The following is a 21,125-nucleotide window of genomic DNA, read 5'->3' on the forward strand; positions in this document are numbered from 1 at the left end:
TTTGAATCAAATCCGATATTAATATATATTTTGTCTTTAGGGGGGATGTAAATGCCCTTTTGGCGGAATTTTTTTTGAAGGAAAATGAAAATGAAACTGCTCTTAGTTGGTTTTTTGAGAACGCATATTACAAGATTCATTTTAATTCTGATATGAAAATGAATTTTTGTCTCTGAATATGATTGTTACTTGGAAAATGACACAATTTGACGAAATAACTTTTTTACTATTCTGTTTACTTTGACTATCCGCCTGTGAAATTTCTGAAAATAAATATACTGAAAATTCTTCAATTTAAAGAAATTATTTTCCAATTATATTTCGATGGCTATGCTAACTCATTAATTGTAGATTTTTCTTAAAAGAAAGGCTGAATTCTGCCATTCTAAATTCAGATGAGACTTGAAATAATCATGGCTCACAAGAATTACGCTTGTACTTGAGAGTCTATAGCGCCTGTTTGGGCTTTTTTTATTAAATGGGGATATTTTTCTTTAACGGAAGTCTAAATTTTTTTATAACTTCAATTTAATTTTTTTTACGTCATTTCATTATTAATTTTTTTGTTAAAAAAATATGTAATTTTCATTTAAATGTATGGATTACCCCATTTTAAAGAAAAAAAGTTAAACTGAAGTTGTAAAAACTTTTAAAGATCGATTAAAGAAAAAAAAATGTTGTAATGGATTACCCCATTTTTGTTAATAAGTTAAAATCGACCCATATGAAAAATTTTTAAAAATTTGCTCCCATTGGTAAAAGAGCCGCCTGTTTGCATATATATAACCTATGCTTTCATTAGTAATGGTATACCCCAGATGTTTCTTTACATACAGTCCGTGTTTTCTAAGGAGAATAATAAATTTGTTTTCTTTCTGGACCACCTTTTAGTCTTATCAACAGAAGAAGCCAGGCTTTGTCGGTATATCTGAAAAATATTACCTGATTCTATTTTTCAAGGTTTCTTTTTATTGTTGATGTTCCTTGTACTGAGAACAAAAGAGTAATCAATATGACTTCCTTGGCACTCAACGAACTGACCCTCTAAAGTCTAAAGACTCAATTTTTCCACCTTGAACATGGATTTTGAGAAAATGACAGTTTAACAACAAATTCACAACGAATAAAAATCACATTCAGAACACATTTTCAAATATCTATTGTTTGATAGATGAAATGAGAGAAATAGAGAATTAATAAGGTGTGTCTCACGTGCATCCTGCACCTTCTATACACTAAATTTTCTTTATAATATACAAAAAGTACCTAATGAATGTTTACATAATCATGCAACCATTTCCATTGCCACCATTACCTTCTCCTCTTCCTTCTAGGTCATGGTCCCCTCCCTTGACTTGGCCCAACTCTACCTCCTCTATCAAGCATACGACCTCTGCTCCATGTCCTCCTCTACCCTCGTCTTGTCTAGCCGTCTAATACTATCATTATTGTCGGGACACCATGGCCACCACTCTTCCGGATGCCGTTGTCCCAAGATAATTTTGCACATAAAAAAATCAAGCATAAATTTGCTTTCAAAATAAATCATTATCTCACGCATGAACGCAAAGTGATCTTGTGATCTTAAGTCGGTGTGACAATCCTATGGATTGAAACCTAATTAATATAGGGGATTTTCTTCCTGCACCAAACATTTTTCCAATACATCAAACAATGAGAGGAAAAAAATCAAAAATACCCTTACAGATAACCCCATACGGATAATCCGTATGACCCATATTATATTAAAAATATATTTTACGAAATAATTTAAAATTAATGTCTCAAACCTGTGACTTTCATGTTATTAGCACAACGTTTTAACTAACTGAGTTAATAAACCAATTATATTAAAAAATAATTAACGTCACTATATATAACACTAAAAATTCCAATGTATATTTAATACGCATATAAGTTTACATAATAATTTTTGATCTAATAATATATTTTTTTACATATATAATTTTTTATTAAACTTATGATTCTTATTTAAAATTTATATAGAGAAAAAATACATTATTAGATCAAAATTAATTGTCACAAAATTTATTATGTAAACTTATATGTATATTAAATTTACATTAGAAATTTTAGTGTTATATATAGTGATGTTAATTATTTTTTAACATAATTGAACTATTAGTTCAATTGGTTATAATGTCGTGATAATAACGCGATCAAAACTTTTAAATTATTTTATAAAACATATTTTTAACAATCTGTATGGGTCATACGAATTTTATATAGGCCCATACGGATTGACTTACGGATTATCCAATCAGTAGGAGCTATACGAAAAAAAGAAAAAAGAAAGGGATGAAGAAGAAGTAAAAAAGATGAAGTTGGAATTTTAAAAGATAGGTTGAGTGTTGAAGAAATTTGAATGGTATCCAAAGAATAACCTTACTATAGATGTATGATAAGAAAGTACGTTGTTAGAAGTATGGTCCAAATTGGGCCTAAATTGGGCCTGATATGGACCTGAACAGCATTGTAAAACATGAAACCTACGACACACGAGGGACCAGGCAAGTGTGAACAGTGGAACACCGCACACGATGTTGCGAAGTTAGCTTTGCACTGACACAACACAACATCTCTTCTTCTTCGAAGTTGTATCGTATTGTATTGTATCTGTTCTCGACGCTCTTCTCGCACATTCTTTCGCTCCTCCTTTTTTTTTTTGCCATCTCTACACTTTCTCTCTGACCTCACCTCGCTCGCTTTTCACATCTAATAAGGTTCGTTATGGATTCATATATCTTCCACCTTCTTCTGATTGCACAATTGAGGGATTTTTTTTTTTCAATCACTTACCGTTTTATTCCTTCGAGGTGTTTTTTTTTTAATTCTTCTTACTATTTATTTATTTATTGGTAATATTTTGAGTTGTTAATTCGTTGGCGCTGCAGTGTCGAGCTTCGCGTGGATCTAGTGCCTTGTCTTTTGTATTGAAACATTAATTGATTTATTTTTGATGTGTTATGATTGCAAAATTATTTCATATTGTATTCAGATCCTTTACAATGAAACTTATCGTGGATACAAGATAGTTGGCTTTTCATATTTGATAATGTTGTTGCTTATGGCTTATTTTCGTTTTCAAATTGCCTGCGTTTAGTTTGCATGGTTGTGCTTCTTATTCTTTTACCATGTGCATACGAACTGTAATAGTCTCTTTCTCTTGCAATTTAAAGCATTCCCTATTTAATGAGAGTGGCAGATTCCTTGTTTGGATACACTTCTCCATAAGCACTTACAGGAGAAGAAAATAACAAGTTTAAATAAATTGGGCTTCTTCCATAAACTAAAATCAACTTATGCACTTAATTTTTATAAAAGCTCTTTCATTTAACTTCTTTAAAAGCTAAATGCATAGGCTGATTTTAGCTTATGGGGGAAGGTTAATTCATTTTACAATTTTACCATCCTATTTTCTGCCTCTATAAGTGCTTATGGAGAATTTTATTCAAACAAGGCCTAAGAGTTGGATTTTATCTTGCTGTTTTGTTGACTAGAATTTGACAGTTCTAGTTTTGAAGAGAGAGTGGGTTGGCCTTAAAAGCACAATATATCATTTCTAGTTATATTAAACTAAACGAATCCAAGCATTGAGAGAAAAATTTGTTTCACTCTCTAATTAGTTGTATTTAGAAAAAAGTAGAATATGAAGTTGCTAATTACTGTAAATTTAGTTGACTATTTACCTGGTTTTTATTTTACTTAATGAACATGCATGCTGTCAGCACTCAGCAGTACCTTGACTTGCATGTAAGTCAGGATCTTTTACAAAAAATAACTTTTCAATAAACTATTTGTATGAGTCAAAATATTTTTCAATAACGCCATTTCTCAATGTATTAGAGTCGTAATATAATCAATTGAATATTCATTACTTTTAGTGTTGTTAAATAGCGGCCATGACGCCACCATAGCGGAATGGCATGGTGGATTTTTTGGCCACCACCATGGGCAATTTGTGAAGGGAGGCCTGCCATAGCGGTGCCATGAGGCATAATGGCGTTGTTTATATGGCAGAATTTTGGCCTTCTACCATCTGCCATTGATAACACTACTTTTGGTTCCATTCTATTTGTTATGTGTCTTACAGAATTCTATTTAATGCTATGTGTGTGAATTGCTTACCCAGATTTCTAATTACAGTAATTCAATGTACTTGAGGAGAATACAATGCAGAGATCGGACATGGGCTTTGGTGTTGCAGCCATTGAAATACTTTTTTAGGCCAAGATTCTCTGATCAACGATGTTTTCAATCTTTGTCCCCTAAGACCACTGTGAAAGAATATGCTTCACACGGAAGGATCATCAGAAAACATCTTTTAGGTTTAGATTCATGCAGGCATACTTCATCTAGAAATAGTTTCACCGTTCCGGACAGAAGGCCTAGTTTATGTCTAAACAGTACTCAGTTACGTGCCTATAGTTCTGAAAGTGATGGAAGAAATGCAAGTGAGGATAAGCATGCACATGTTAATGATGGAGCTAATTTTGATAAAGGACGGAAACAAGACAAGTTTGGGAAAGATGTCAAGTACAGCAATTCACATGCTCGACTTGGAGAACAGGAACAAGAGGAATGGCTTAATAATGAGAAGCTTTCTATAGAAAGTAAAAGGAGAGAATCACCATTTTTGACAAGAAGGGATAAGTTTAAAAAAGAGTTTATGAGAAGAATTATTCCTTGGGAGATGATAAACATTTCCTGGGACACATTTCCTTATCACATTCAGTAATTACTTATTCTTCCTATTTGTTCTTTTCAATTTAGTGCCTTTTCTTATCTGAAATTTATTGTGGAACTGAATTGTATGTTTCCATCTGTAGTGAGAATACCAAAAATCTTCTGGTGGAATGTGCTGCTTCCCATTTGAGACATAATAAGCTTGCTTCATCTTTTGGCAGTCGCCTCTCATCTTCAAGTGGGAGAATATTGCTTCAGAGCATTCCTGGTCTGTCATTTATTCCATGATTTCTGTCCTTGTTATTCTGTTTTATTTATAATGTTTATTTTGGATGCCATTTCACTAACATTTATGCCTCAGAAATTTATTATAGTTTTTGTCTTAAGTCTGAATGTTGATGTTGTCCTTTTATCTTTAGGAACTGAGCTGTATCGAGAGAGATTGGTTAGGGCTCTTGCACAAGATTTACAAGTTCCTCTGTTAGTGCTTGATAACAGCATTCTTGCTCCTTATGTAAGTTCTGCCAAAAAATAGACATCATAAGTTATTCAACAGTTTCTTAGTATAATAGCAGTGATGCTAGAAAGAAAATATTTAACATTATTTGAATTGTCATGCAGGATATTGATGATGATTTATCATCAGATTATGAGTCTGATGAGGATAATGCAGAGTCTGGGGAGGAGGGCTCTTTGGAATCAGAGAATGAGGATGATAATGATGCTACAAATGAAGAAGAGTGGGCTAGCAGTACCGAGGCAAAGTCAGATGCAAGTGATAATGAAGATGCAATAGCGGCTGCTGAGGCACACCTTAAGAAGGTTAAAGCAGCTGTTCTTCGGAAACTTGTTCCTTACAATGTTGAAGAATTAGAAAAGGTGTCTATGTAGTTAACTCTTGTTTACTAGTAATAGGGTGTTTTCTTTTACGTCTTGGCTATGATAAAATAAAGTATTTGGTAACTGTGGAAGCTTTCAATTAGTGGACAGAATATAACTTAAGATGATGAATATTTAAAAAGTGGTATTCTAATGCTAGTGTTAATGCAAATCTAGTTGTACACTATTTTGAAAATTCACTCAATGTTTAGTTTCACCGAATCTACACAATGATTCTAGATTTTTATTAGTTATCTTAATTGAAATTCTTGTGTTAGTCTTCTCTTAAGAATTATTAATTTACAAGATTTTAAATAAATTTCTTAGTTTGAACTCATTCAGTTACTGGCTGCAGATAGTTTTATATCTCATCCTTACCTGAAACTTTTGACAGGAAGTGTCTGGTGAATCTGAGAATTCTGAGTCATCCAAGTCTAATGATGTCAAATCTTCTAATGAATCTGGATGCCAGCTAAGAAAAGGTAACATGTTCAGCTAGCTGGAACTCTGGTCATACATATGAACTTGCCAAATGATTAATCTTCTTAGCTATTTGCTTTCATTTTCTCATTGTATTAGCATTCATGTAAATATCTACATTACTGCTTTGTTATGTTTTTCTTAGGTGACCGTGTGAAGTACATTGGGCCATCTGTTAAAGTTACAGATGAGGATAGGTAATAAACTGATTCCCCTTTTTTTCCCTTCTCCCTAATATATTACTTTGTGGTCCATCATATCCTACACAATTGCATTTTTTATGTGAGACATTCATTTAATTTATTGAATAAGGCACACCTTATATGTTTTCGAGCTAAGTGGACATGAACTTGCTTATCTATGTTACTGTGGCGGCAAACATGACTGATTTTGATAAATCATCTTGGAAGATTTTTCTCATCCAATTACCTATTTTAAGCAGACTGATGAACAATTTGATGATGATGAGAAGAACAAAAGCAGTAGAAAATGGATAGAATTATTGCTTCATTTTTTTTTTCCAAATAAAAGAAGAAATTTTTTAGAGTTATGATATTAATGCAACTGAGGGATGAGAAATATCTTCGTCATAGAACCTAAAGAAAGTAAATAGCCGAAGAGGCTATGTGATAAACATGCTCACTATTTGCATATCAGAAGATGAAGTTCCTTTGCAACAGAGCAGAGCTAGAGCACCATCGGAAATGCTTATGCACAACTTGGTCCATAAAATAGAAAATGTGTAGGCACAACTTGGTCCATAAAATAGAAAATGTGTATGCACAACTTGGTCAATAAAATAAGTTATGGCAATTAAGCAAAGAGACCCCTTGTTTTTTTTTTTTGATCAGCAAAAGTATATATATATATAGTACCAGTGGCAAAGAGACCCCTTGTTAATGCAGGCATTTATTATTCACCAGAGAACCGCATAAATGATTCACTGCCAGTGTCATAAGTGATGCTTCCTTGGATTCCTGATGACCTCTTGGGATTTTGATTTGAGGAACTCAAGCTGAGAACTGAATCCAATTCTTAATTCCATTGTTCCCCCAAAGAAAAATGGATCTTCATTCATTAAAAGATGTTAAATATTGTACAAATAATGACAATTATTATGTGCATGGTGTTGATGCGATTATTGTATTGTTTGTGCTTTTCATGTTTGTGGCCATTGTGCAGCAAATACGTGGTTGTAATAGTGGCACTATTGGTAATTATAGAGGAAGTGGTGATACTGTTGGATAGGGGTAAACTTGACTCAACAAAATCCCAAATCTTGTGATTTGGATTCTTAAATCTGAAGAGTATAATGGAAAAGTGGAAACAACTTCCCATGGATTTTCATTTACTGATTTCTTTCCAATATAAGATTTTTAAGAACATGTATCTTGGAGTTTAATGATCCCGTGATTCACCAATGTCCTTTAGAGAACTGAAAATAGAAGTTCTTCATAAGATAATCTGATTTCTGAGTATAATTGATATTTCTCTATATCATGAGAGAGAAGTATATGCAGTTTTTTTTTTCCCATTGGAAGCCTTTGTTTTTGTCTGTTTATCTTGTGGTTGAATTATATATGCCAATATTTGGTGAGCGTTTCTATTTTTATGACATTTTTTTTCTTTAAATATTTTTCACTTTTTTACGGTAATAGTTTTAAGACTAGGTTTAAGACTATCCAGTTAAATGCGTTTGATGCAAGTCCTTAGCTAGTGGGTGCAAGTCATGTAATTTTAAACTTTTGTACATTTGGAGTTTGCATAATATGTGATTAGGCACCTGTAATTTTTATGAATGTCTTAGGACATAGTGCCCAAGTAACTGTGAAGCCCATGTACAATTAGAAAGTTGTCAAATATTTTGAGAAGTGTGGTTCTAAAAGAGTTGCCTCGGCTGTTTCTTGTACACCATTGTATCATCCCCGTTGGACTTTGAGCTAGCACTCACCTGACATTGGCATATATAATTTTATCACAGGATCATACTGGGGAAGATACCTACATTTGATGGTACAACTAATGCTTATACTATTATACATGGCAGGTGGGTTGGTAAGTCATCCCTATGTGTAGAAGTCAAACTGTTAAATAAATGCCTCTCACATTTTGGCATTTTCTTGAAACCCATTTTTTTTTTAAAAAAAAATGCTAATATGGCAAATAGATGATAACACATGATATAAAGTGGCTTGCATTTATTTGAGCTTTCCCTTGGGGTGCGGCCTGACCTGGAAAAGCATGCATGGTCACCCTACAGGGAATCCTACAGTCCTATAATCAGTTTTTACTTTTTAGGTTGTAGAATGTAAAGTGTTGTAAATCCTAGTTACAGTGATTGGGTGTACAGATATTAGGTTCGAGTATTGCACAATTACTCCTGATAATTTTCATTGGTCATAGTGAATTTCCTCTCTGTTCTGACCATGAACGTAAGCCTAATAGTTTGCTGTAGGTTGAACCTTGATAAATTTTGTATCTTTTTCTGTTCTTCCTATTCTCTATCTTTGTGCCCCTGGTTGCAGTTAAAGATGTGGCATACAGTAGCTGGCCATGTGAATGCAATGTAAATGTCAATGTTGACATTCACTTTAGCTCTCTGCTTTTCATTTTTAGGGTGTTCAAAAGGTTTCGTGCCTTTTATTTTTATCTGATGATTACCTAATAATTGTTTTCTTGGGTTGTTTATTTGATTTTCCTTTGTATTGGCAGATATCTATCTGCCATTATTCTGTTTCCTTATGTGATCAATGTGAGAACATTATGTGAGTTCCTTCGTGAAATGAAGCATGGGATTGGAGTCATGATGGGCGTATGGACTAGGAATAGTTGAATGTATTTGTATTGGATTTTATTCTTAATTGGTTAGAAATGTATTTGTCCTTTCACAACACCATTTTTGAGATTTATGGGAGAAGCAAGGAGGCTAAGGTATTGTGAGTTGTGCTCTCTATGCAGTGCATTAGATTTGAGTTAAATGCAAGTTCAGGCAGTGATTTCCTCTGTAAATCTTCTTGGGGATAGGATAGTTTTCTGGCTTCTTGTGGGTTTATCTGATTATGTTCATGGCCTTTTAAGGAGTTTCTTTTTCAGATATGCAGAGGGACTTTATTTCTATTTTTCCATGTTTCTACTGCTGAGGAGGATTTCTGATTGGCTGATCCTTCTACATTGTTTTAGAATTTGGATTTGAGCCTAACTCAACCTTATGAAACCATCTTGTAAAGTGAGGGTTGCCCCTCACTTATATACTCTTTTCGGGCTCTATCTTTTATAAACATTTTTGCAACCTGTAATACTAACAAAACTCCTGATTTTTTCAACATTTGTACGTAATGGAATAGCATCTGTGGGATAGTTTGATTATTCATTTTATATTTTTGTATTAGGTAAAAAGGCATAATCAATGGCTTGCATTTTGATGTGTATCTTTGACCATGTAATAACAGGATAAAGTGAACCTGATTTTTGTAAATTTGCATTCTTTTCATTAATTTCAGAGAGATTGACATGCTATGTTCCATGTTTCTTGATCTTTCTTTTTTATTTTTCCCCCCATTTTTTTTGGTCTTGACATCTATAATTCTTGAGGATTTTTTATCCTCTTATATTTGTTCCTTTCTATTCAATCTTGATGAATTATTTGATTATTAAAAAAAATAAAAAAAGTTCAGAGAATGAAATGTGTTGCCTTAAAGATGTAGCATCGATTTCTTTGTGTATGTTGCAAAATTGCAATATTCATTTTGATATTGTATGTTTTGTGTCTGGTCATCTAATATATTTTTTGGGGGACTAAATTATGTTTTTGGTCCCTCAAAATATTATGATTGGTTGATTTCCCTATTTTGTCTCATTTTAAATAAGTTGTTATTTGGTCCACAAACAGAAGTTTACATTCCCATGTAGTCCTTTTACTAAGCAGCCTCTGTTTAATTTGTCCATTAAGTGCCAATGTGGTTTTAAAAATGAGGGACTAAATGAGAAATTCATGATATTTGGGGGGGCCAAATGAAAAAATCATGATATTTTGAGGTATGAAATAATTAATTTAACCTATTTTCCACATGTATTTTATATAATTGTATTGTCCTTTTCTGGTCATTGATTTTTATGTCTGATACCGGGGTGTACTATTTTTAGGATGTCTATCATTTATTTTTGCTCTATCTCATGATGTGCTTAAAATTATGTCTTGATTTTCCTTTAATTCTTCAAAATATTTTATATTGATATACACAACAAATAAGGCACAAGTAAGAATTATATGTTTCAAAGATATGCTTATAGCTTGCAGGTCGTTCTTTTTTGCAATTTTAACCAAATGTGGATTTATTGCAGGCCTTTAACTAAAGGTCAGAGAGGAGAGGTATATGAGGTTAATGGAGATCGAGTTGCTGTCATCTTGGATATTAATGAAGATAGGGTCAATAAGGGCGAGGTGGAGAATCTTAATGATGATCATACAAAACCCCCAATTTATTGGATACATGGTAAATTTTTCTTATTCAAAATATAGAAAATGACAATCATCTAAATCTTAAAGCTAGCTCCCTTATATTTTCTATGTTTAGTTGATTGTTTAGAGATACTTTTTATGTTTCCAAATTTTAGCCAAACTATCAATTTTACTCTGCATTTTTAAAAGGTTCTCCCTTAAATCTTCAACTGAATTTCCGTCATTTATAAAAAATTATCATGGTCAGAATTGGACCTCCTTAATTCCTCATTAGTCTTGCATATCTGCTCTATTTGTTTCTACAATCCCTCCACTCTTGAGTCCTTCCTTGTCGATGACATCCAGCAGGCCAAACCAATTGTTGGACTCAAAAAAATTAACACACTGATTTCTGAATGAAAATAGAAATGATATAGTTTTTAGCCCAGATTTGCGTACGAACGTAGGGTTTCCCTCTAACAAGTAACAAGGAGTTGCCTTCTTTGAAATAGACAGAATAACAATCTTACACCTTAGCTCATTGTCACAAGTCTGCAACACAACTTATATATTGTTATAACTGTCACATTGTAACCTATAACAGCCTAATCCAAAATTAATATAAAAATAATAACTGCCCAATAACTTCCTAATACAGAATTATAACTGCTCAAATCAGATTATATTTTTTTATCAACAAATGTTAGTTGTTAGTTTTGTTGGAGCGATTCAAACCTATGACCTCTACCTCCCCCATTCTCCCTTTAACCACCAAGCGAACCTTATAACTCTTTCTCAAATCAGTTTGACCTATCATTTTGTTAGAAAATATACGATATTGGCTACAATTGAAAAGGTCTTATCGATAAAATTTTCATTTATCCAAGATCTAGGTATTGGTGAAAAAATGGAATGAGTAGATTTTTCTAGTCAAGCCATAAGGTTACGTTGATCTTTGTCAAATATATATGGCTCAGAGTTTTGATGATTTTTTAAAATAATTACCAGAGGTTGATGTAGTAGTTTATGTTCTAGGACTTAAAGAAAGTTTTTAGAATAATACTTGTGAGCTGTAGCAACTTTGATATAAGCATGTGAACTTGAACCTCCCTTTGGATATAAAAATATTTTAGTTCTTTTTGTCTATAAACAACTAAGACTTTTTAATTTGCAAACAGTTAAGGACATTGAGAATGATCTTGATGCTCAATCACAGGATTGCTACATAGCAGTGGAGGCTTTATGTGAGGTATTGTGCTCTGGAATTCTTCAATTTTTGAAATCTCATAGTAAGATAACTACAATCTTGTTTTACTGATGGGTGAACCTGACTGTTGCTTTTGCAGGTTTTGCATCACAGACAGCCTCTTATTGTCTATTTTCCGGACAGTTCACAATGGTTACATAAAGCCGTTCCTAAGTCAAACAGAAATGAGTTTTTTCATAAGGTTGAGGAGATGTTTGACCGGTTATCTGGCCCTATAGTATTCATTTGTGGGCAAAACAAAGTTCAGTCAGGATCAAAGGAGAAAGAAGAATTCGTAAGCTTCAATTGTTATTTTTGGTCATGAAGTAATAAGTTCTAAATGTTCGTGACTGAAATGCATTTACTTCCATTGTGCAACTTGTAACATTTTATTTTGACTTTTATCCTTGATCACATGTGATGTTTGACAGACAATGATTCTTCCAAACTTTGGACGTGTTGCTAAGCTGGTAATGCTTTCTATCTTTCTACAAATTTCTGCATCCCCTTAAACATTCTATTGTTAACTGTCTGTGAGTTCAAATTATGCTGCTGTCAAATAACTACTATCCATTCTTTTCTTTTTGAATCCCAATGAACTATAGTATGTTGCTAAAATGTATTGTTTCTGAATTTATTCATGATTGAAATTGGTGTCAGCTTTATCCTCCTCCCAAATGCACATTCTTTCTTTTCTTCCAAATAGTGGCTTTAAAGAGTTTGGACAATTTTTTCTTTTTATGCATATTTTGTTACCTTTGTTGATAATACATTTAGGATGCTGCTTGAGTCTCTTATAGACTGACTAAATATATTAATGGTAAATTTGAGAATTTCATTGGAATGTTATATTTTTATTTTTAATATAACATCTGCTTCACTTTCATAAAATTGCTTTCATGTTCATGTGCATTTGACTTTCCTTCTGTTATGGTAATTTGTTAGCCATCACTCTTGTTATTCTGTTAGTGAAAATATAGATTTCATGGGGACTTTTTATAGTTATTATGTGCTTGATGTGTAGTGAACTGTGAACCTTTTAATTTCCATTTTGGAGTGCATTAGATCAGGTTGAGATCTTCCCTTTAGCCATTTTTTCTTTAAGAGATATGTACATGATTGATACCTTGCTTATTTGCAACTTGCAAGTTATTGAAAACCATTAAGCTTCATGCTCATGCTTTTGTTTCATTGTTTTATATGATAAGAAAGCTATTTCAGTTAGATATACAATGATTCTTTGGTGGCTATATGCTACCATTGTAAATATTACCAGTATTTTCTTGTAACTCGTAAGATTTGTTATGGCCAATTCTATGGTGCCTAAGTGCACTTTTAATCTGCTCTGGTGTCTGATTTATCATCTGTTGAGTTGAATGTGGATGCTGAAACAAGTAGTCAATAAATTCTAACAGGGCAGGTTAGTGCACTTGGGGCATTGTGGAAATCACCAAATGAATTTTTATGGTTCCATCATTGAATTCTTTTTGATAACTGTTTACAGCCTCTTTCTCTGAAGCGTTTGACTGAGGGAATTAAAGGGGACAAGACATCAGAAGATGATGAAATTAACAAGCTCTTCTCCAATGTTTTGAGTATGCATCCACCTAAGGTAATTGTTTTGCAATTTGCATATGCATCCACCTAAGGTAATCATGATGAATCACTTAAGGTAATTGTTTTGTCTACACTACTACGAAGTACTACGACTACTACTACTACTACAAGGAGACACTTGTCAACACCCCTCTTAAGTTTGAAACATTTTAAATTTTAAACATCTCAGTACACTACACCATTACTGTAGGAACAATAATGAACAAGAACATTAAATGCCAACATACATGTCTTATGAAGATATTTTTTTCATTACTAATCAGACATATAGGAATATTATCATAATAGAAAGGTAAATGGCTTATTCACGTTGTATATGTTTCTACACATGATTTTTTGTAGTTGTTAATATATTTTCCTCATCTTTTCTTCATAGGCGTAGTAAATTTGGATGTTCATATTGGTGACCATTTCTGCAATGAATTTTCCCCCTTCTTCTAAGCATGATAGTAACATATTTCTCAAAGGCATACATTGGAAACCCTATAATTCTTCATGGAGCCAAAGCAGAAATGCTATATTGGTTTTACTGTTAATCAGCTAGATGGATCCTTTTAAGGTTTTCTGTTGAGGATTATAAAGCACCTAACTTTATATACAATTTGATGAAAATGATTCTGGTAGTTTGCCTATTAATTTTCTTTCTGTTCTGCACAGCTATTATTATCTTTGTTTATGCCATTTTTTCATCTGGAATTCTGTATGACACTTTGCAGGATGAGAATCTGCTGGCAACATTTAAGAAACAACTTGAGGAAGATAAGAAAATTGTGACTTCACGTAGTAATTTGAATGTATTACGGAAGGTAATTCTCTGGTTTCTGAAGCATTTATTGTTGCCCTGCTGATGATTTATCATTGATGATATATACAAAGGTTATCAAATCGAGATTCAAATCGTGAATTGCGAAGCTAATTTTTGAATTGTGAATCATTACCAATTGTAAGATTCAGAGACAATGCAAAATAACTTCAAATATATTATATATCATATAAATGATATGACGTGTTAAATGTAAAACAAAATAACTATGTCTCATAAAGCAAAATTATTAGTTATGAGTTTGTGAAGCTTCTATTTTAGAAGAATGGAAACTAAGCAATGAAATGGCTAAGTAGAGTGCATGCATTATGAGTGAGTGACAAATAAAGCAGTGATGCATTTTACAGCATCATAATCATAATTTATAGCTGGATTTTCATGTTGCAGGTTCTCGAAGAACATCAGCTATCATGCATGGACCTTTTGCATGTAAATACTGATGGCATCTTTTTGACAAAGCATAGTAAGTTCGACTCATTCTCTTATTATGTTCTAGTCTTTTTTCTTCATCAACCATTTTATTTGTATGTTTTCTTCATCCATAATGTATTTCCATTTTTGGATTGACATAATTTTAGTCATCCATAATGAATTTCCCTTTTTGGAACACAAATCTGAAATTGAGTAATGACAAACAGATCTTAAATTAAGAAACTACAAAATATTGGAATGTTGATTTATTGGTTTAAATTCTAGGAAGCACTCATACTTGTTTATGCATTATTTGATTTAAGTGTTAGTATTGCATTTAATTGGTTGGTTGATGATGATTAAGAAAGGGAAAAAGAGAATTATTAGCTTATTTTAAGTTTTCTTATTGTTTTTATCTTGTATGCACTTTATATTTGATCTATTTTAATGCTAATATGCTTCTAATGGTTTCTATTGTACAACTTGTGCTTTTTCTTTCATTCATAAAAAATATTATTAGAAAGGAAGGGAGTACAAGGTTGGAGCATAAGTTATCCCCTTAAAGAATGAGGGGTGGGGGTGGGGATAAGGGTTGCACCAGCTGAATAGAGCCTTGCAATTCCATTGCAATACTATCAATGAAAACCTTGGAAGAACATTGTGGCTGTAATCAGGGTAAAAATATAATTTGCACTCTAACATCATGGTCTAACCATGTCGATGTTGACAAAAGTTTGTTGAGTTACATTTTATTTATTTATTTAAAAGTTACAATAAAACATGCAAAATTAGTAACTTAATACTATCAAGGGTTCTTGCTAACAAGTGCCATAAGGAAGCTTGTTAAGCATTAAAAAATTGAAAGTATTTAACGAGGAGTATAACATTTAACGTAGTGGGAACTTAAAAAAGCTTTATTTTTCATCTAATACTTTCCATCTGAAGCCTTAACAAATCTCCTAATGGCATTTGTTAGTTGTTAGATTTGCAATGTCATGGTTTTTGTGCATCATGTGCTTTTGTTTTCAGAAGCTGAAAAAGTGGTAGGCTGGGCAAAAAATCATTACTTGTCATCATGCTTGCTTCCTTCTGTTAAAGGAGAAAGATTGTGCCTACCTCGTGAAAGGTAGAAATTTAAATCCTATTATTCTATTATATATATGTGATTGGGTAGAATTTTAAGGTTCACTTGTTCTTTTTGTGAAGTCTTGAAATTGCAGTCTCAAGATTGAAGGGCCAGGAAACTATGTCACGGAAGCCTTCTCAAAGCCTCAAGGCATGTTTTTTTATTTTTTATTATTGTTTTGTGTTAATATAAGAGATCTTTGTTGATAATTAAAATGTTATTATGCATGTGATTAATGTGTGGAGGGTATTTGTGTCCCCTGGACTATATTGTACTACACTGAACTATTATTGGCTTAATGCACTTAACATACATAAACCTGCACCCACAAAGGGTAAAATTTCCCAAACATCTATTTTCCTAACAATTTTACAATTTTAAATTCAGGCCTTTTTTTTCTTAGGTTGATTTTGTTCATATGAATATTGTAACAGAACCTTGCAAAGGATGAGTTTGAGAGCAATTTCATTTCAGCTGTAGTACCTCCTGGTGAAATTGGGGTGAAGTTTGATGACATAGGTGCTCTTGAAGATGTGAAAAAGGCACTTAATGAACTTGTTATTCTTCCAATGAGAAGGCCAGAGCTTTTCTCTCGTGGGAATCTGTTACGGGTAATGTTTTTTGTTTCTCGCATGCGTTCTCATTGTATCCAAATTGATTTTGTTCTCTTCCTTGTTTGTAACTAATTTGAAGAAACTTTTTCCAGCCCTGTAAAGGAATATTACTTTTTGGTCCTCCTGGCACTGGGAAAACCCTTCTGGCCAAGGCACTTGCAACCGAAGCTGGTGCAAATTTTATCAGCATAACTGGTTCGACCCTTACTTCAAAGGTAATTTTTATTCTTGCACATTTTCCTCTTTCAATTGATAAGTCTCTTGAACTAAAACGTAAAGAATTTGGTGGTTTGTCTATGCAAATTTTGTATGCATCTAACTTGCTACATATGCATGATATCCTATTATCTTTGATCCCCAAACAATGATATCAAACAAATATTCTAACACAACTTCAGCCCATATCTCAAACTCTCAACAATTTGTATTAATCTTACTATGTATCTCTCAAAAAGAATTTTTTTGTTTATCTTAGAGGGTGTTTTGGACTTCCAAATGGATTTATCAAGTAAATGTTTAATGATTAAGAGAATTAGGTTAGAAGCTTAAACAAAAAACTTGCAAGAAAACACACCAAGAGAATCTGAAGTGCAAGTGCTTCAATCTGGATTGGAGGATAGATAAATAGAATTATGTAAAAACATGTGGCTCTATAATTAACTAGTTTTTCTAAAATCAAGTTCCTTTGAAGTTTTTTGCTCATTTATTTTTCTTATATAAATTGATTCAGTTGTTTAAAGGTGTATTAGTTTCTTCTTTTGCATGTGATATCTTATATATATTTTTTTTTCCCTGATACAGTGGTTTGGAGATGCTGAAAAACTAACCAAAGCGCTTTTCTCATTTGCCAGCAAGCTTGCTCCTGTCATTGTATTTGTCGATGAAGTGAGTGCCTGAATGCATAACCTTTTTTTCATTAATTTTGCTTTTCAAAACATTCACGGTATACTTGAAAAATAATGTATTTTTATTTCTGGTACATTGGAATTTGCAATCTTTTTTTTTATTATATATTTTGAATTTTTAGTTCTGTATGTTAAAATGTTAAGTTGTTAATGTAACAGCAAATTTTCAAAATAGGTAGTTCAATAACTACTTCTAGTGGACCTTTAAGGACTAACCTTGTCTCTTCTCTGTGGCAAGTCTCTCTGCTCTTGAATGGATTAGTTGAAATGGAAAGAGAAAGTATGTTGCACACAAAATCTAGCACTTCTTTTAATGTCACATTTATAAAACCATTCAATGCATAGCAAGAAAATCAAGATATTTTCTGTCCCCTCTAGATTACACCATGAATTGTCTAGATGTCTAATGATTTCAGATTGCAGTCTCATGATTTTGGTTGTCCTTTTGGTTTTTTCTTCCCAAAAGGCTGAAGAGTAAAAGAAGGCTTTTGGATTTTAAAATTCATTATTTCTCCTTGTCTCTTTGGATTTTTTTCTAGTTAATTTATATTTTAGTCAATGGCAAACATTAGTTTCCACTTTCCTGGACTGTGCCCTCAAAAGTTAAAAAAAATGTTTAAAATGTGCCGTCAAGTCTACTTTATCAGTTTATCTGAGTCAATCACGGCATGGAAACTTGGTTTCTGACTAGAATCTGTATTGTAGGTTGACAGTCTGCTTGGAGCTCGAGGTGGTGCTTTTGAGCATGAGGCCACTAGAAGAATGAGGAACGAGTTCATGGCAGCTTGGGATGGATTGAGGTCAAAAGAAAACCAAAGAATCCTTATTCTGGGTGCAACTAACCGGCCATTTGACCTTGATGATGCTGTTATTCGTCGTTTACCAAGAAGGTAAACTTTAAGATTCCTCTTTGAAAGTTAGAGTTATTGCCTGAAGGGTCATATCCATTATCACATTTTTGAATTATGGTTGTCCCATGTTCTGTCTGATTTTTATACAGTTATATATTTTTTATCCTCTTTTTGTCTGAGCTTCAGCACTCATTACTTTTTAGGGTGGATATATGAAGAGTTGATAGGATTGGGTGGAAGTTAACAATATGTTCTGTCACTATTTTCCTTGACTGTTATGCTATTGTTGAATCATATTGTCAAGAATCAATTATCCCAAAGGCCAAAAGCTTAAGCTATACTTATAAGGAGAGTAGTTTAATAAACTATTAAAAATTTATACCGCAATAAATACCTTGATAGTGTAGATTGTGGAACTTTATTTAAATTCCAAGTTGACATTTACAATAGGGAAGTATTTGATAAATACTTGAAATTACTATTTTTTTGCTAACTAAGCTTTGGGCTGGCTCTATATTTCTCTAGGATATATGTTGATTTACCAGATGCTGAAAATCGAATGAAGATTTTAAGAATCTTTCTTGCACAAGAAAATTTGAATTCTGATTTTCAGTTTGACAAACTTGCTAACTTGACTGATGGATACTCTGGCAGTGATTTGAAGGTAAATATTGTCAAGTGCAACTGAATAGGAACTGCTATATGTTAGGCACCACTATGCTGGATCACATTAGGAATGTGAGGTATCAAAGGGAAAATAAGGTAGATATGGTTGAGAACGCTACCTTATTTCCTGTTATCCCTCACATTCCTCTTGCACTTCAGCATAGTGATTCTTACATTATAATTATCATACTTTTTTAAGCTGCAACATATAACATTCCATGTGCACCACTATGCTGCTTCATGCTTAAATTTGCAGAACCTCTGTATTGCTGCGGCATATAGACCTGTTCAAGAACTCTTAGAGGAAGAAAAGAAGGTATGCGGATCCTAAATTTGATCTTTCTTAATTGATTAATGTGCAATGAACATGTGTAAAAAGAGTTTTGTAGCAATTTCTGTGGTGATCTTTGGCAACTTACACCCCCATTTGTGGAAAATATTTTAATAAAGAAAAAAGAACAAATAAATATCTAATATAAAAAAATGTTCCTGTATTGCAACTGTGTTCATCAGATCTGGATGCTGTAAAAACTCCAGGAAAATATTTTATCGAATATGCCATCAGTTTATGTATGAAGCTGTCGATATTGCATGCCATAACTTTAGCTGTAACTCATTGAGGAAACATCTTATGCCTATAAGGAGAAGTTTGGTATCGGGGTATAAATGGGTGTGAAAAATTCATGGATCATTGAAGTTGGTTAATCCCTTTTGTGCTTTAGCATAAGGTTGAGACCCAAACAATTACTATTGAAGCCACTATCCTAAAAAAGTTTACAATTTCTTACTACTTTGATATGAAAATGGGAAAAATGTACTTGTAGCAGTTGAAGTATTGAACATTTGAATGCTCTTGTGTGTAAAATTCAACTTATCTATTAATATAAAATGAATACCTTAATCAATATGGTTATATTATATGCATGTCGAGGAAAGTAGTCCCCACTGAGAAAAAAATGTGTCATGATACATTAGTTTTAATTATTTGGTGAAAAGCAACAATAACTTACAAATAAACGGTTGTAGGCATTGGCTGTAGAGTAACTAACAAGTTCAGTTTTCAATGGATAGTAGAGACAACTGTAGATTATTATTCCTTGAGATGTCTACCTTCCTGAGTACAAAATAGTATTTTCCATCGTATTGGGCTATTTTCTCTGTCGATCTTATCTATTGGTTGAAAATTTGCAATGCAATGCTTCTAATATCAAATGTTGGTTTGTATTATTACTGAATCCTATTTTAAACAAATTAAAGTTTTGTTTACTTTTATATGTACTTTTAAAATTAAAAGAAAAAAATAATTTCCAAATGGTTTCAAGATGTGGATTCTCTTCTTTCCACGTAGCTTCATTGTTAGTATTTGAATTCGTAGTAGGTGCATTGTTTTAACCAATTCTATATCAGTGCTTTAATTTGTTTTGTTTGCCTTCTCACATGTTATCTCCATTGGTTTGCACAGGGAGCCAGTAATGATACAACTTCGATACTAAGGCCTCTTAATTTGGATGATTTTATTCAGGCAAAATCCAAGGTACATAATATTTTCTTTGTTCATTTTGTATTGTTATGTTTCTATGTGAAGTTCCAATGTGTATTAGTAGATCAGTTTTAGATGTCTCTCTTTTTTTAATGCATTTGTTGCGTCTATTTTATCCAAGCTTCTTAGATTCCTGATTACCACGAGTGTTAGAGTTAAATTTAATGTGTGCTCGTTTGAAACTTATTCAACTTATATTTTATTTCTCTGCACTGTCTTTCACTTTGAGGCGCCATTAATTTTTAAAATGTGTAGGTGGGTCCATCAGTTGCATATGATGCAACAAGCATGAATGAGTTGAGGAAGTGGAACGAAATGTACGGAGAAGGCGGTAGTAGAACAAAAGCGCCGTTTGGATTTGGGACCTGATTTTGATGGTTCCATCACTAACTTATCACCAATGCTTCTTAGCAAAGCAATTTACCGGACGTGGCAAAGAGCTCTAGATAGATTTCACCTTATACTTTTCAACGGCCTCTGCATTTGCTAATTTTTTCGTCCTCATTTGGTATAATTTTCGGTACAATCCAAATTTATTCATACGAATTTGTTCTGTTTATGAGGCTGTGTTTCAAGCTCCATTTTGAGCTGATATAAGAGTAATTCAGTTTAATGTGTTGTAATGAAATGTAGGTAGCCTCTAATTTTGTCTAGCCAATCTTATTTACGCTTAAGCAATAGGGGTAATTTCCCCAATTTTTTTTCAGCAGTGTTTAATAATTAAATGTCATCTCATGTATTGTTTTACCAAAAATGATCTGCTATGCACCTGTATATTTGGTTAAAGTGGCTCCCGCACAATTATTGGATTCATGCTAATGA

At 32.8% G+C, this 21,125-nt stretch overlaps 1 protein-coding gene across 4 annotated transcripts; it reads left to right on the plus strand.

Moving 5' to 3' along the window:
• Positions 1–2,522: 2,522 nt before the first annotated feature.
• On the plus strand, positions 2,523–21,089 carry LOC114375105. 4 transcript variants are annotated; one of them, XM_028332854.1, is made up of 25 exons: positions 2,523–2,744; positions 4,154–4,755; positions 4,851–4,975; positions 5,127–5,221; positions 5,329–5,586; positions 5,981–6,068; positions 6,212–6,263; positions 8,048–8,113; positions 10,408–10,559; positions 11,683–11,753; positions 11,851–12,045; positions 12,182–12,220; positions 13,255–13,362; positions 14,084–14,173; positions 14,578–14,653; positions 15,631–15,727; positions 15,808–15,877; positions 16,162–16,338; positions 16,434–16,556; positions 17,143–17,226; positions 17,952–18,136; positions 18,623–18,761; positions 19,020–19,079; positions 20,226–20,297; positions 20,559–21,089. In XM_028332854.1, the coding sequence occupies exons 2-25, from the start codon at positions 4,175–4,177 to the stop codon at positions 20,670–20,672; spliced, it is 3,117 nt and encodes a 1,038-aa protein (XP_028188655.1). In that variant the 5' UTR covers positions 2,523–2,744; positions 4,154–4,174; the 3' UTR covers positions 20,673–21,089. The 4 variants fall into 4 exon arrangements, with proteins under 4 accessions (XP_028188655.1, XP_028188654.1, XP_028188656.1 ...); XM_028332853.1 differs by having other exon boundaries at positions 4,168–4,755; XM_028332855.1 differs by having other exon boundaries at positions 4,168–4,755; positions 5,329–5,529.
• Positions 21,090–21,125: the final 36 nt, after the last annotated feature.

This window comes from Glycine soja, chromosome 11 (genome assembly GCF_004193775.1).
Source record: "Glycine soja cultivar W05 chromosome 11, ASM419377v2, whole genome shotgun sequence".
Classification (NCBI taxonomy): domain Eukaryota; kingdom Viridiplantae; phylum Streptophyta; class Magnoliopsida; order Fabales; family Fabaceae; genus Glycine; species Glycine soja.